Source organism: Kogia breviceps, chromosome 8, assembly GCF_026419965.1.
Source record: "Kogia breviceps isolate mKogBre1 chromosome 8, mKogBre1 haplotype 1, whole genome shotgun sequence".
NCBI lineage: Eukaryota > Metazoa > Chordata > Mammalia > Artiodactyla > Physeteridae > Kogia > Kogia breviceps.
Window position 1 is genome coordinate 7,785,941 of NC_081317.1, and position 17,200 is coordinate 7,803,140.

A 17,200-nucleotide genomic window follows, 5' to 3' on the forward strand; every position below is an offset into this window, starting at 1 on the left:
TGCAGGGTCTCCTGCCTCTGCTGCCCACTGTGGTTCATTGGGTGCTGGACGGTCTCTGCCCTTCTTGGGCCTCAGTTTCCCTTCCTATGAACTCAGAGTCCCAGCAACTCAGAGGTTCTAGAATCCTGGCCCAGTGGAATGCTTCTGCCTCCTATGTGGTCTTCACGGGTTCTCTAGACCTTGGGCATCGCCGGGTTTTATCAAGAAGGTCAACATCGCCCAGGAGGCGGCAGGTACCAGGACCTTTCCTTGGGGAAAGAGAAGGAGACTTTGAGGGGTTTCCCTCTTCTAGAATAGAGTCTGGCAGGACACTGACCCTGGTCACCTCCCTGTACCTTTGGGGAGTCATTTGCCCTCTTCAGAGACCCTGTCCCTGGGCTCAGAATGCCCCCAACACCCACACCCTGGAGACTCAGAATCACAACCTATGAGACCCCAGGCTGTGTAGCCCAGTGGTTAAGTCCATTCATTCATTGCATGAGCTCTTACTGAACACCTGTCATGGGCCAGGCACTATGCTAAGTGATGGGGATTCGGCAGCAAACAAAGCAAGGCCCTTGCCCTCATGGAACTTCTGTTGTAAAGAGGGAGACAGACAGAATAAACAATATATAGTGTGTCAGATGGGGACATGCGCCCAAGGTCCAATTGCTGGTGTGGGGAGAGGGCTATTTACAACGCGATGGGAAACCCTCACTGCCCGTGCGACATTTGATCTGCAACTTAAAGGATGAGGAGCAAGACCTGTGGCTACCTAGGGGGACGGTGTTTCAGGGAGAGGGAACAGCAAGTGCAAAGGCCCTGAGGTGGGCACGTGCTTGGTACGTTCACGGAACAGCAAGGACTCCAGCTGCAGTGGATTGAGCGAGTTGGGGAAGAGCAGAGGTCGAAGAGGGGACGGGGGTGGGGAACCTCGAGGGCCATTTAAGGGGCTCTGCCTTTTACACTGAGTGACATGGTTGCCTGCAGAGGGCACTGAGCAGAGGAGGGATGGAACTTGACTTGGTTTTAATGGATTCCCTTTACGCTGTACAGAATGGGCTGGGAGCAAAGGTGGAAGCAAGAAAGCCCACTGAGGCGGTGACTGCTATATTCCCAGAGGTGCTGGTGGTGACCAGAGCGGCAGCTGTAGGGTGGTGGGAACCCCACAAACAATGGGAATTTGGGGGGAGGAGACAACAGGATTTACTTATAGGTTGGATGAGGGGCATAACAGAAAGAGTCAAGGTCACCCTCAAGTCTTGAGCTGTCGTGGTCTGAGATGGGGAGACTGAGGCAGGAACGGTTGGCAGAGGACGAATAGAGCCCAGTTTTGGATGTATGACGTCTGAGTTGCTTATCAAGAGCCCGGAGCCTGGGAGAGGGTTCTGGCTAGAGGCACAAAGCTGGGAGCCACCAGTATATGGATGGTATTTAAAGCTATTTGTCTGGGCTTGCCTGGTGGTGCAGTGGTTAAGAATCCGCCTGCCAATGCAAGGGACATGGGTTCGAGCCCTGGTCCAGGAAGATCCCACATGCCGCGGAGCAACTAAGCCCGTGCGCCACAACTACTGAGCCTGCGCCCTAGAGCCCGCGAGCCACAACTACTGAGCTGCATGCCACAGCTACTGAAGCCTGCACGCCTAGAGCCTGTGTTCTGCAGCAAGAGAAGCCACCGCAATGCGAAGCCCGCGCACCGCAATGAAGAGTAGCCCCCGCTCGCCGCAACTAGAGAAAGCCTGCGTGCAGCAAGACCAAAAATTAAAATAAAATAAATAAATAAATCAGGACAGACCTTGAGTTAGCGGTCTCCTGTTTGCCCCCTGGATGCATGCTCCGCCCCAATAGACACATCTACCTCCCCTCAGCCATAAATAAATAAATGTATTTTAAATAAATAAATAAAGCTATTTGTCTGGATAAGGGCACCCAGAACAGTCCTTCTCAAACTTTAATGTGCACGTGAATGCCCTAAGGATACTGATGAAAGGCAGGTTCTGAGTCAGCAGGTCTGGGGCAGGGCCTGAGAGAAGCTCCCAGGAGATACTAAGATTCCTGGCTGTCCAGTGGTTAAGACTCTGCACTTCCTCTGCAGGGAGCGCGGGTTCGATCCCTGGTCAGGGAACTAAGATCCCACGTGCCACATGGCGTGGCCCAAAATAGAAAGAGTAGCGAGCATCTAGGGCATTACATTCTATGGCCAAGACCCATGGGTGGGCAATGAAATCAATAGGGTGGCTAGTGATCAGTATTTGAAAGAAAATGGAACAGGGTGGATGTACCTCATAAGGGTATATATACCTATATATAGGTTCACAGAACGTTTGTTTTAATTACTTGAGCCTGAATCCCAGGGTTTGTGCTGGGACATGACGTCATGGTCACAAAGATTTGAGAAAACCTGACTGGGGAGTGAGGGTAAACAGAGAAGGGAAGGGACCCAGGGTCCAAGCATGGGAGGACGGGGAGGAACCAGTGAAGAGACGGATAAGGCGACCAGGGAGGTGGGAGGAAAACCAGGACAGAATGTTCTGGAAGCCAAGGGAGGAAAGACAGGCCCAGGTTTGAACTATCCTCTGCTTCTCCTCAGCCCTGTTGCCCTGCACGCCGGAGCCTCAGTTTCCTCCACTGTAAAACGGGGACGTGACGGTCTCAGCTCGTTAAAGTGGTCGTGAGGTGGCACTTGGCACAGGGCAAGTGTGTGACCGGTGTAGTGATTCTGATTGTTCTCCTGGGCTTTGAGCTCCCCCAGGCCGGCAGGCTGGCCTCCCACCGCACAGAGGAAGAAACTGAGACCCAGGATATGCTAGTGTTGCCTGAAGCCACAAGGGCAGAGCCTGGATACCCTGGCTCCGAGGCCAGTGCCCTCTGTCCCCTGTCCCCACTTTTTCCCTTGCCCATGTGGGTCTGGCCCTGTTCTTTTCAACAGCCACTGGCTCCAGGCCGGTGCTGGAGACGGACTGCCGCCTGGTGGGGGGATCCCTGGGGGCCGCCTAAAATTCCTCCATTGGCCAGCAGCCAGGGTACACGCGCTCCATCCCTTCCTGCAGCCCCGGCCCTCCCAGCCAGCCAGGGGGAGGAAGGAGTGGAATTCGTGTACCTGCCCACAGCGGGGCCCAGGCACAGACGTCTGGCTATTGGCCACGTCTCTTTGGCGTGTGGATAGGCAGGCGGCACCCGAAAATGTCTGTATCAGTCAGAGCCCCAGCAGGAAACAGATGGCACGCTCCAGTGGGATAATTTGAGAAGCGTTTAATGAAGGGTCTGTTGACACAGGTGTGGGCAGGGTGGAGGGAAACCACAAGGGACAGAGCCGAAGCCCGGGGCTGGCAGCGGCCGTGGGCCGTGGCCATCCTTGGCCTGAAGGGCTTTGCGGAGAGGGCCAGGTCAGGGCTGTGACCGTCAGTGCAGGGAGGCCACCAATTTGCAGTGACCCTACAGGGAAGGCACCGGAGCGACAAATCCTCCACCTCCTTCCCCTCTCTGAACTGTGCAGGGCTGAGAGGAGGAAGATGTGTTCATTGGGACGGAGCGTGCATCCGGGGGGCAAACAGGAGACCGCTAACTCAAGGTCTGTCCCCGCCTGTAAGACGGTGTGACCGTGCAGCTTCCTGGGGACAGGCAGCCCGGTCCCGGCCTGGCCTCTTCCACTGGGGAACAGGAACGCGGCTTACCTCTCCGTGCCTCAGTTTCCCTATGCCTCCATGGCCCCAGCCCCTGCCTTACCTTCCAGGGCACTTCCTGATTTCAAGGGCCACAGAGTCCTGGCTCTGTGCTGGGGACACAGCGGTGCAGGGGCATCAAGAGCCCCTGCCCTCGAGGGGCTTCTAGTCGAGTGGAGAGACCTACGTAGCACGACTCACACAAGCGGGGGTGGGCGAGGCCCACGGTGCTGTGGGAGCTTCGGGGTGACCGCCTCTCCACCCCAGGGGGTCCCAAGCTCTTCTTTCCTCCACCAGGTATCTGGGGTCAGGGCTCCAGGCCCTCCTGTGCTGCCTATAGATTTTTCTTTCCCTGGAAGTGTGCTGCAAGTTCTTCCTGTGTCCACCTGCAGCCTCTCCTGCTTTCAAGAGAAACCCGGTGGGTCTTGTTTACAACGTGGGAGGGGTTGGATTGTGCAGCATGAGGGCGGGAGGGAGGGAGGTTTGAGAAGGGCCTCCTACGGGGTCCATGCTACAGCCTCGGATGCCCCAGCGCCCATTCTGGACCACAATCCCCCTCACCCGGTGACATCTGTCCTCTCCAGATTCCGCTCAGATGGGAGCAGCAGGGAAGGAGCTGAGCTTGGAGCCAGGCAGTCCTGGGGTCTCCAGCTGGAGGTCTCGCAAACCTCAGGAAGCCTTGGGCTCCTCCTCTGTCAGTGGTGTGACTTAGGGGTGGCTCTGAGGATTCAGAGCTGATAAGGTGAACGCCTAGGGCGGGGCCGAGGGAGAGTGCAGCCCCAGGGAGCTGGATTAACTAACTGTCCCTGGGGCACCGACGCCGGTGGGGGCCTGGGAAACCTCACCCAACCTTCCCCCACTGAAGCCACCCTTTGCCTCGTGGCACCCACCTCCCCATCTCCGCGGCTGCAGGAAAAGACAGAGGAGCTGCCACACTCGGGCTGCCGCTCTGGGGTGGCCCTGTCCTCCCTGTCCGACCTTCCTGGCCTGCTGGGCCGAGGTGGGTCTCCTGTGAGCCCACACTCACGCCTGACCGGTAATTGGCCACGCAGCCAGCCAGCCGCAGGGCTGGGCACGCGAACCTCCCCCCCCCACCCCCCCACCCCGTCCCGTTCCCCACCCAAGGAGCCACACCCGGCCTTCCCACCCCCGGGGGTCAGCTCCTGCAGACACAAACACACTCCCGCTCTGCCCTCTGCTCCCTTCAGAGGCAGCCAGGGCTCCCACCTTCTCCTCCTTCCCTGGGCTTCAATTTCTCCATCTGTGACCAATACAGTATAAAGAGAAAAAGCCCTGGCTCCATCCCCGCTGCGGGTCCCGCCAGTACACACCAAGGTTTGTCTTCTCAAAGCCTGCTCTGCCGGCACCTTCTGCTCCGGAACCTTTCATGACTCCCCATGGCCTTCAGGAGAAAGGCCTGGCATTCAAGCTCCCCCATCCCAGAGCAGGGCCAGGGTCTGCCCCTCCGGGCTTCCCGGCACCACCACACCCCTGCTTGGGCGGTCAGGCCACTTCTGGCCTCTATGCCTTTGCTCAGGCTGGTTCCCCAGCCCGACATGCCCTCCTCACCCTTTCTTCTCTCCCTACCCCCAACTCGCCCAGACCTCCACAGGCCAGGCCTAAATGCCACCTCCTCCAGGCAGCCCAGGCTTCCTCCTCTGAGCTTCCTTGGGCCTGACCCTAAAGTGCTACTCGTGACCAGCACCACGGTAGGCATGTAGTTGGCTCTTACTGTTTGCAAAACAAACAAGGGACAGTTCTGGGATTGTCTCCCAGGCTCAGGGAGCACTGATGGCTGAGCGCGTCCTGAGTGCCGGCCCAGGGCTCTGTGCTGCAGTGCCCCAACCCATGGAAACCTCACAACAGCCTGGTGAGGAAGGCATCATCGTGCCCGCTTTACAAACAGGATGACTGAGGGTGGAGGGCACTGGCTCGAGACCTCACAGCTCACAGCAAGCACGGCAGGGTCTTGAACGTCAGAAATGCCATTAAAGGGACTTCCCTGGTGGCGCGGTGTTCAAGAATCCACCTGCCAACGCAGGGGATATGGGTTCAAGCCCTGGTCCGGGAAGATCCCACATGCCGCGGAGCAACTAAGCCCGTGCCCCACGGCTACTGAGCCTGAGCTCTAGAGCCCGCGAGCCACAACTACTGAGCCCGCGTGCCGCAACTACCGAAGCCCACGCGCCTAGAGCCCGTGCTCCGCGACAAGAGGAGCCACCGCGATGAGAAGCCCATGCACCGCAATAAAGACCCAACAGAGCCAAAAAAAAAAAAAAAAGCCATTAAAGTGTGTCCCACCCCTCCCCCCACACGCACATGCTTTCATTTAGGGCTGTCATTTGTCCCTGAAGGATTTTCCAGCCATGGAGGTGACAGAAAGAAAGTGGCCCTCTGCCTGTCCCCTGTCCTCTCTGGGCCCTGAGGCCTCAGTCCCAGCTGCCATGCTGTACCAGTTTTGGAGTGTTCCTCCCTTATCCTGGGCCTCAGGTCCCCTGTTTATAAGACAAGGGGATGCCAGCCGGGTGTCACACTTATGTAAGCCACCTTTGGTGCCCAATGAGACCTGTTCAAATTCCAGCTCCACCATCTTCTTGGGCCAACAATCTCATCTTTGCAGTCCTCTGTCTTCTCATCTGCAAAATGGGAACAGTGATTACATGGAGCTGAGTTCCACATGAAGCACCTTGGACAGGCCTGGCCCCTGAAAGTTCCCCTTGGTGGGCTGTTGGGGTGATTCTTTTCATCTGTCCCCTGGGGGCTGCCAGATGCACCCCACCAGCCAGCCCCGGAGAGGGTGGGATGGGAGGTTGGGTGTGTGGGGAGACGAGCCTGGAGCCTGGGTCCTCCCACCCCACTGCCTCCCCCACGCCCCAGGGCCCCCCACCCAGCGACAAAGCCCGTGGCACTTCCTCTCCCCGCCTGGCAGGCCGCCTGGCCCGGCCCCTTGTCTAAGGAAGCGCATTTCCTGCCTCCCCGAGCCAGGCTGGATGAGCCGGGAGCTCCGCACTGCTGACGCTCAGACCCCAGCCTCCATCCGCATCCACAGGCCGTGACTGCCGCCGCCGCCGTCCACGGGAGCCCCGCAGCCCCTCCCCGCTCAGCCCTCGGCCAGTGATCCCCGGCCTGGCCCCGCGCCCCCGTGCCCACTTCTCCTGACCCCTTGGCCGCCACCTCAGAAGGCTGGAGCAGGGACGCTGTCGCTCCAGCTGCCTGCTCCCCTTGGGTCCCCGCGAGAGCCCACGCCGGCCCCGGCGCCCGCCTGCAGCCCTGCCCCTGGACACCGGCTAAGGCCCAGCACACAGATCCCCGGGTGGACAGCATGGACCGCGGCACGTTCCCCCAGGCCGTCGCCCTGCTGCTGGCTCTCTGCAGCCTCGGCCCCACAAGTAGGTGTCCAGGGACCCGGGGTGGGGAGACTGGGCCCCCGGGGAGCAGACCAGGCCCCTAGTGTTCCGGGCCTCCTCCGTGTGTCCCGAGCTCACGTCCAGTGGAGCTGTCCTGGGACGTTTGGACAGCCCAAGACAGATGCCATGGGGTGACCAACCATCCCGGTTTGGCAGGACGAAGAGCTTTCAGCCCTAAAAGTCTCAGGCAAACAGGGATGAGTTATTTACCTTAACTCTGGCTGCGCTGGCTTCTGCCCTCCCAGCTACATCCAGTTTCTCCCCAGGAAGCCCAGGTCCCAGAGTGCTGTGCAGCCCCTGGAGACTCTCCTGCCCTCTCTGGGCCTTAAGTTTCCCATCTGAGGAACGTGTGGGATGGGAGGGGGTGTGTGGCCTCACAGTCAGATCGTGGACTCTGGGTGCAAAGCTCATGTCATTATTTCCTCGCGGTGTGATCTCGGCCTCTGAGCCGAGCGGGGATGGTAGGAGAACTCCCCTCGAGGCTGTTGGGGAAGTCCGCGGTGAGGCAATGCTTGTAGAGAGCGGCGGGCTGGTTGTTTCTGTGTTGTTGTTGTTTTAGGATTAGTTTTAAATTCCTCTACCCTCACCTTCCCCGGGATCTGTGAATGGCTCCCGGAGCCCTTCGGACAGCCGCGATGCTCTCTCAGCTTCTACCTGATTCTCTCCTCCTCAAAAAGTGTACAGGATGCAGGCACAGGCCCAGACTAGGGGCTCTGCGGAGACTGCTAAGCCTGGAGGCTTCTCCAGGTGGTCTTGGCCTCGGCTGTCTTCTGAAATGAGCAGATGAGGGGCAGTAACGCTCCCAGCCCCTTATTCCACTCACCGTGGGCCTCGCCGTGCCCTGCCCCTCATCTGCCTAAAGCCCCAGGACAGCCCTGTGGACCCCCCTTCACCTCTCGCACATCCAGAACCTCCTGAAAGGATCGAGGGTGGGGGGTGAGCATGGGAACAGCAGCAGCGGTGGCCACCCCCTCCCCACGCTACCCGAACCCGCAGCATTTGAAAGTCCCTAGCCCTTGATCTCTAAAGCTCTTACCACTGCCTCACTGATAGACAGGAATGGGTCTCAGACATTAAGTGACCCAGCAGGGATTTGCCCCAGGCCTGGGCCTCCCCTGAGCACTTGCTCCCGACCACGGGTGATATGGCGACCCCTCTTGATACAGCTCCTAGTCACCCTGCAAGACTGCGGCCTTTATTGCCCCATTTGACAGGAGGGGAAGTGGAGGCTGTGACCTGCTGAGTTCACACAGCTCAGACAGAAGCCCTACCTGAGCTCCACGATAGGCCCCCAGGCCACCCTGCCTTTCTCCCACCTCCCGCCACATTCTAGCTTGTTAACACTCTTCCTCTAGGTCATCAGAGAAAGATCCTCGGAGCTCTTTAGGGCCTGGTTTTATAGGATCGAAGGCACTGGTGTGCTGGCAAATAATGAACAGTGGAGCGGAGGGTGGGGTGGGGTAACGTTTGTCAATATCCACGGTGTAAATGTTCCCACAGGGCTGATTTCGAGCTATCAACTCAGCAGACTCAGAGTTGGGGCGGGTGCACAGTAATAAACCTTTATCTGCTATTTCCACCACACAGATATTACAGACGTAGATAACCTCAAGAGCACAGATAATACAAAAGGGAATAAAATAATTAGGGAGTAATGAGTTTTGATATTTATTAACTTTTAAATATATATAATTTATTTAATTGTAAGCTTATAAAATTTAATTTTTAATAATGGCTACGTTTGGGGCTTCCCTGGTGGCGCAGTGCTTGAGAGTCCGCCTGCCGATGCAGGGGACACAGGTTCGTGCCCCGGTCCGGGAGGATCCCACATGCCGTGGAGCGGCTGGGCCCGTGAGCCATGGCCGCTGAGCCTGCGCGTCCGGAGCCTGTGCTCCGCAACGGGAGAGGCCACAGCAGTGAGAGGCCCGCGTACCGCAAAAAAAAAAAAAAAAAAAAAAAAAAAAAATGGCTATGTTTAAGAGCCAACTGGAAAAACTCCTGAAAATGTATCAATCTGCTTCTGCGAGCAGGTACTAGCACCCAGTGATCATAGGGCTCAAGGGCTTCCCAAAGCCTCCAGCCCAGCTCATCTTCAGTCTGGAAAATTGAGGCCCATGGAGGGCAGATGGGGACCAGGGCCAGGGTGGGGAAGCCAGATCTCCATGCCAGGGGATGGGGTGGGAGTGCTAGTGACCCAGGCATCCTTGTTAAAGTTGGAGGGGGTCAAAATGGGATGAAAACATGTCCCAAACGAGTCCAGCCTTCTGGGAACACAGCTTGGCAGAATCTTTCAAAACCATAACTTGTGTAACAGACTCACCTTCAGAAGTCAACCCCGCGGAGTTACTTGCCCGACTCTTTAAAGATGTGTGGTCCGTAGGTACCTGTAACAAAAACCGCACGACTGGAAACCACCCAGTGTCTGCCAGCCCGGGCCTTATGAAGTGGGTGACTGTGCTAGTGGAACCCTACACAGCCGTTACCAAGAAAAAGCTAGCTACACATCTACATTGCTGTGGACACGTGTCTGGGACACATTGTCAGGTGTCCAAACATCAACGACTCCATTTCTGTAAGAATAAAAAAGTAATAATACACAATATGCACAAAGAAAATCCCCACGTCACTGTTCTTTAGCACTGGGTTCCTCTAGAGGATTTTCATTTTCTAAGACACACATTTTTGTCGTGTTGGAATTTTTTTTTTTAATTGAAGTATAGTTGATTTACATGAATTTTTTAAAAAAAATTTATTTATTTACTTTTGGCTGCGTTGGGTCTTCACTGCTGAGCCAAGGCTTTTCTCTAATTGTGGCGAGTGGGGGCTACTCTTCATTGCAGTGCACGGGCTTCTCATTGCGGTGGCCTCTCTTGCTGCAGAGCACAGGCCCTAAGCGCAAGGGCCCCAGTAGTTGCAGCACGCGGGCTCAGTAGTTGTGGCGCACGGGCCCAGCCGCTCCGCAGCATGGGGATCCTCCCGGACCAGGGCTCGAACCCGTGTCCCCTGCATTGGCAGGCGGACTCCCAACCACTGCGCCCCCCAGGGAAGCCCTACATGAATTTTTAAAAGAACAAATATGTAGAGATTTTTAAAAAGCAATTTAACCATATATTCGCTTTAGACCACTCCTCAAAGGAAACAGAAACAGATAAGAGGGGAAAAAAACGGCTTCCCCGGCTCCTTTATTAGTATGGGTACTGTTAGCACGCTGGTGGATTGCTTACTAGTTTTTGTCTAGCTTTTTAAGGTAATTTTAATGCAGGTGGATCAAATTTGGAAATCTCGTGTACCCTTCTTATGTCCCAGAAGTTTTCTGTGTTGTCATGTGGACTCCATAGCCATCCCATTTGTGGTTCTAGAATCGTCTCTCCCTCAAACGTGCCATCTCATCGTTTGCCTAATGAATTCTTTATTGTTGAATACTTAGGTGGTTTCCCCTTTGGAGCCAGTTATAAATACCACTTCCATGCACGTTTTTGGTACATGCATCTTTTCCTGTATTTTGGAGTATTTCACTTGGATAGAGTCCCAGAAGTGGAGGTGCAGGGGTTCGTGGCCCATGTTGGGTGGCTGGGATCAAAGAGTATCTCCTAAGTGTGGACGAGCGTTTGCTGGAGGATGGGGTAGAGGTGAGACTTGGGGTCCCCTGTACTGCTGGCCACATGTGTGAGGGTCTGGGACTCCCTGGAAAGGGGGGCAGGACATGTCCTGCTAGGGAAGCAGGACACAGACCACAAATATCCATCTCTTAGAGCCCGCATTGGGGCAGCTTCCCGTTTGTCTGGAGGAAAGGGAGGTTGAAGCAGAAGCCGTGTGAACCAGGAGACAGTGGGTCCCTGGGGACAGTGGGGGCATAACCATTAAGGTTGTCACTTCAGCCAGACAGATGGTGCCACCGAGACCCAGAGGGAGAGAAAGAATGGATGTCTCTCTCACGCGCACAGATAGGTCAGTGATGGACCCTCTGAGGACAGGCCTGGTCTATTTATTTGCTTGAGGACCTGACAAAGGATCTGGGCAAGAAGGAGGGACCACCTCTTCTGTGTCCCCAGTGCATCAGGCAGCCCTTTGTCTCTCTACCCAGGTTACAGACGAAGAAATCAAGCCTCGGGACAAGTGACAGGTCCGGGCTGCTTTTCTTCAACCCAGCTTCTTTGCTCTGCATCTTTGGTGGCCTGGGTGGGTGTGGAAGGCTTGGAGCGCTGATTGCCCTGGCTCTGGAGCAACCTCCCCCTTCTAGCTGCAGCTTCGGGGCCTCAGCCCTGGAGGCTGAAGAGGACCCTCGTCCAAGGCTGAGCTGACTTCGATACCTGTGATGGGGTGGGGGTGAACGCCAGACACTCCTCTAGGCTTGTTTTGTGTGCCATCACACTTAACCTTCCCAAGAGCCCGATGAAGCCGACACTCCGGTTACCCCCATTTTCAAGCCGAGGAGACGGGGGCACTGACAGGTGAAGGAATTTGCCTGAGTAACACAGCTCAGAAATGAGCAGCCGGGGCTCGGGCCCCGGACCGAACCATACCCCATAGTGCCTTAGGGAAGACGATGAGGCTCTCTCTGTTGTCAGCTCCTCTCACCCCACGCATTAGGTTTCTTTCCTACACCTGCAGTGGCCCTCCCACCTAGAGCACAACTGGATGGGTTCTTTTTTTTTTTTTAAGATTTTTGTGATGCGGACCATTGTTAAAGTCTTTATTGAATTTGTTACAATATTGCTTCTGTTTTACGTGTTGGTTTTTTGGCCACGAGGCATGAGGGATCTTAGCTCCCCTACCAGGGATCGAACCCGCACCACCTGCATTGGAAGGCGAAGTCTTAACCGCTGGACCGCCAGGGAAGTCCCTGGGTGGGTTCTGATGAGAAGATTTTCACAGCAGGGTTTTAAAGGATGAACAGGAATTGAAGAGAAGTCGTCAAATAAAGGGAGACTATTAGTCTGGGAAAGTGCATGGCAAGGGCAAGGAACAAGGTGTGTTGGACGGAAAAGTTCACTTGTCCCCACTGCTGGACATAAATAACCGTGACGGCGGTTGGCAGTTCCTCACACATGAGGAGCCTCCTTGGCCCTGTGCATGGGTCAATTTTCCAATATTCTCACCAATTCGTTGAGGAAGGTATTTTGATTATCACCATCCCCATTCTACAGATAATAGCACTGAGGCATGGAAAGGAAGTTGGCAAGTAGTAGAATCAGGCTCTGAACCTTCAGCATCTATCAGATCCCTGCACTTTTTTTTTTTTTTTCCTGCATTTTTTAACTCCACTCCAGGTTGTGGAGTATGGCCTTAGCCCGCAGACATCGGGCAGCCAGAGACAGACTAGGGAAAGGAGCGTTGAGGCCTCACTGGTGGCCAGGCCCAGGGGCACTGGTGGGGCTGGACACAGGGAAATCTCTGAGGCCACAATTGGCCCTTGAAAAGAGCAAAGGGTGGCTGGGTAACTGAAGAAGAGGAAAAGCAGAAAAGATCCTTGTCAAAGAGGATTGGCCCTCGTTTCATGAAATAATCACAGCTACTGTGTCCAGAACACTTACTGGGTACCAGGCTCTGTACATGGGTTACCTCATGCAGCTGATACATAGCCTGCAAAGTGGGTGCTGGGCGCCAAAGCTGGATTGTCTGGGTTCCAATACAGGCCCTGCCACTTAACAGCTGCGTGCCCTCAGGCAACTTCTTGCACCTCCCTGCTCTTCAGTTTCCCCTTGTGTCAAATGGTTATCATAATGGCACCTACCTCCTAGGGCTGCTATGAGCATCGAATGAACGAACCCACATAAAGCCACAGAAGAGTACCTGGCGCCCAGTAAGCGTGATGGAAGCTGTTTTGCAAATGGGGAAACTGAGGCTCAGAGAAGTTAGGCTTTTGCTCAAGGTGACCAGGTGTTTTTTTTTTTTTTAATTATTTATTTATTTTTGGCCGCGTTGGATCTTCGTTGGCGCGTGCGGGCTTTTTCCTAGTTGCGGCAAGCGGGGGCTACTCTTCGTCTCGGTGCATGGGCTTCTCATCGCGTGGCTTCTCTTTGTTGCTCTAGGCGCGTGGGCTTCCGTAGTTGTGGCTCGCAGGCTCTAGAGCTCAGGCTCAGCAGTCGTGGCGCACGGGCTTAGCTGCTCCGTGGCCTGTGGGATCTTCCAGGACTAGGGCTCGACCCCGTGTCCCCAATGGGTTAAGAATCCATTGGCAGGCAGATTCTTAACCACCATGCCACCAGGGAAGCCCCAGGGTGACCAGCTTTTTTAAGAGGCAGGGCTGGGACTTCACTCAGACCATCCAGCTCCAGAGCTGGCTTTGCTTGACCATCATCCTCTTGGCCGCCCGAGGTGCTGGGGGTGGCCATCTGGAAAGCCCCCAAGGTGGCTCTGTGCTTGCGGGTGGGGGAGGATAGGGAGGCGACAGAGGTGGAGAGGTGACCTCGCAGTTGGTAGGTCTCTCACTCACCAGGTCACCCAGGGCCCCAGCGGCGCCTCCTCCAACCCAGGTCCCAGGAGCCCCAGAGTTTCCCTTGATGCCAGGGGATTGTTTTCAGCTCTGTCTGGGCCCGCCTCTGGCTCCGGGAGACAGGCCCTGGGCGTCACACGCCCTCCTGCCTCCCCATTCTCGTCTGCGGAGTGGGGGCGGCCAGGACTCGAAAAGGCCCCAAAATAAATGGACCTCTTATCTGATCTCCCAGCCTGGCCTGTTATCTGATCATTACATAATGGCTAGGCCTGTGGCCTCTCCCGCTGGCTGCTGGCTGACTGCGCTGACTGACGGCATGGAGGAGGTGGCCCCAGGAGGCCCCAGCAATGGGGAGGAACTGGGGTTCCTGGAAGTCTGGGGAGGGGGCAGGGAAAGTCCGAAGGGAAGGAGGAAAGCGCTGCACTAATCTGCAAGCCAGACCCTTGGTCCAGTGGGGAGAGGTAGGTCCGAGCCCGGCCTGGTCAGCCGCGTGTCCTCTGAAGGGCACATCGCTTGTCTCCGGGCCTCGGTTTCCCCATCTGTACAGCGGGACTAAGTAACAGCCAAGAAGTCTGTCTTCACTATCAGGGACAGGGAGAGCGTGAGGGGCTCGGTGGGCCCCAAGGGGGGCGATCAGCAGCAGGTGGAGGTGGAGTCTACTTGAGCCTGAGATATCAGTGCCCCCACCCCCCACGGAGGCCCGTCACCTGCAGGCCACCCTGTTCCACCACAACACCACCCCGCTAGGACGGTCAGTTCTTCTCCCGTGGCTGAAGTCAATCAAAGAATTGTGATAAAAAGAACTGCCATCCACCCTATCTCACCTCTGTGGGTTGTGTGGGTTCTATTCTTACTGTCCTTTTACTGACAAGGAAACCAAAGCCCAAAGCGAAATAGTTCGCCAAAGCAGCATCAGTTAGCAAGTGCTGGGCCTGAGATTCAAACCCAGGTCGGCCTGGCTCCAGGGACCTTGCTTTTAGTGAAAATGCAGGCACTCTGGAGTCCCTGACACATAGGACAGGGCCAGGGTGAGGACTTAGAAGCCAAATGTCCTTGTCCCGGACATATCCTTCCCAGGGTGTTGCTGGTGGGTGGCGGTCTGCCGTCCTCCTCTGACCCCTGGGGGTCCTGAGCCAGCGAGGAGGTGGAAGGAGGCTGGGTTAGGCCAAAGACAGCCCAGGAGCCCGGGATTCAGAAGAAGCCTCCCTCCCCCCTCCTCTGAGCTGGCGTCGGCTGGACGTGCGGCCAGGCCCTCCGCACCCATCTTTGATCTCCAAGAAAACAGGAAGTAAGCGCGACAAGATGGAGACACAAACTTCCAAACAGTCTCCCCTTCTCTGTCCTCCTTCCCTCCTCCGGAGCCCCCCCTTCCCCGGCACATTCCTCAGGACGAGGTGTAGGGGCCTCATTTCCTCTTCCTCCTCTGCTGGGTCAGGGTGAAATTCCATTGCCCTCCCTCAGGACCCGCGCTTCCGGGCAGCAGGCTCTGCAGCCGACTCCGGCAGCTGCCCTCTGAACCTGGGCTCAGTCTCCATCGGGGCCAGGAGACTCTCAACCCTCCTTGGCCCGTTCCTCCCGGCCTCCTTGAGGCATAAGAGGGGAATTGTTGTCGCCCGATCTTTTGGAGTGGACCAGCCCAGAGGCTTGGATATGCACACAGGTGGGTCCTACCACACATTTAGGGTTGCCAGATGTAGTAAATGAAAATTTAAGATGCCCAGTTTAAATTTTAATTTCGGATAAACCGTGAAAAATCTTTTAGTATAAGTATATCCCACGCAATGTTTGCGATATACTTACTCTTTAAAAAATTCTCGTTTTGGGGCTTCCCTGGTGAAGCAGTGGTTGAGAGTCTGCCTGCCAATGCAGGGGACATGGGTTCGAGCCCCGGTCTGGGAAGATCCCACATGCCGCGGAGCAACTAGGCCCGTGAGCCACAACTGCTGAGCCTGCGCGTCTGGAGCCTGTGCTCCGCCACAAGGGAGGCCGCGAAAGTGAGAGGCCCGCGCACCGCGATGAAGAGCGGCCCCCGCTTGCTGCAACTAGAGAAAGCCCTCGCACACAAACGGAGACCCAACCCAGCCAAAAATAAATAAATAAACAAATATTCATTTTTTAATTTACTCAGATTTAACTGGGTGTCTTGGATTTTATCGGTCAACCTACTAGCACTGTGACCTCAGGCAAGAGACTTTGTGTTTCTGAGGTTCAGTTTCTTCATCTGTGGAATGGGTATAATGATATCCACCTTGCAGGGTAGCTCTGGAGATACAATAAAGCCCTTCACCAGTGCCAAGCGCCCAGTAGGCATTTGGAAAGTGGGAGCAATTGTCACCACGTTGCTCTTAACTGGCCCACTCTCTGGCTGTGCTTTTCCAACAGGTGTTGCAGAAACAGTCTATTGTGACCTACAGCCTGTGGACCCACAGGTGACATACATCACCAGCCAGGTTTCTGAGGGCTGCGTGGCTCAGAGCCCCAATGCTACCCTGGAAGTCCACATCCTCTTCTTGGAGTTCCTAAAGGTGAGTGCCTGATGGCAGGGTCAGGTGAGGACCCAGCAGATGACCCAGGGCCGATGAGATGAGGGGAACCTTTCCTTGTGGCTGTCCCTGAGACAGTGGGCTGAGACCTCACCGGGGCCCCTGCCAGGAGTGTGGCATGGGCACCTCATCTCACAGGGCCTCACAGTGGCATTTCTGGGGCAATCTTCTGGATGCCCACACAAGACTCTGGTGCAAAGGGCTGCGTTTGGCCGGCGGTGGAGTGGAGAAGAGCCAGACGAGCTGTCATTCATGTACCTCCAGTGATGAGGAGCTCACTGTTTCTCAGTGACACGGCTCTGCTCTAAGAGTCCTTGAGACAGTGTTTCCCTCAGTTGAGCGCAAATCTCCCTCCCTGGAATGTCACTCATTGAACATCTGTGACCTCGCCAGGCTGCCCCCCAGAGACTGGAAGCTGGTGATGTCACCTCAGAGACCATTCTCCCCCCACCAAGAAGGTCCACCGTGAGTTTGTCTAAGTCCCTCTTGATAATAATAACACGTTTACTGAGCACTTACTATGTGCTAGGTACTGTGCTAGGCCTGCTAAGTACCACGAACAGAGTTAAGCACCTTTCGTGTATTAAACCTCCTGAGGGCCCATCTGTCAGGGTCCGCTTCCCCGCTTTTCGGAGGAGAGACCTGTGGCAGGCTGAGAGAGGTGAAGCGACATGCCCGAGGCCAGCGTTCACTAGATCCCCGAGACTCCAAGACAGGCCGTCACCTGGGTCTCCAGTGGATCTCAGTGTTCAGCCGGAGCCTGGCCTGCCCGGGCTGGCAGCCACACCTGGCCAATGCGGCCTCAGGTCCTGATAGCGATTTAGTGGTGTCGGCTCAGGGTGAACTTGTGGCCCCCAAAACTGTTAGGTTGCCCTGCATTTGTGCAGTGATAAGACAGTGCCAAGACCACCAATATCGGGGGACCTGCTCCCCACCACCCTGCCTGCCGCCAGCACTGCGGGTCTCGATAACCCCCGAGCCGAAGATAGCGCCAGACACACGTTGTGTGATTTCCATAGCCATTGTAATTTTTTTCAAGTTTGGTCATGACATGGAAAATGAGATTGCCCTCTGTAAGTTCATCATGTGTGTTCGGATGTTCAGGTCTCTGTGCCTCGCCTGGGTGGCACTGGGACCCGCCCAGCCCCAATCACTCAACAGTGAGCCAGTGTC

At 55.9% G+C, this 17,200-nt stretch overlaps 1 protein-coding gene across 1 annotated transcript in view; it reads left to right on the top strand.

Moving 5' to 3' along the window:
- Positions 1-6,611: 6,611 nt before the first annotated feature.
- ENG (endoglin) overlaps positions 6,612-17,200 on the top strand; it is a 31,683-nt gene continuing 21,094 nt past the window's right edge. Inside the window, exons 1-2 of the mRNA XM_059072589.2 lie at positions 6,612-7,030; positions 15,867-16,009. Coding sequence (XP_058928572.1) covers positions 6,964-7,030; positions 15,867-16,009 — 210 coding nt within the window. The 5' untranslated portion in view covers positions 6,612-6,963. The remainder of the gene's footprint in view (positions 7,031-15,866; positions 16,010-17,200) is intronic.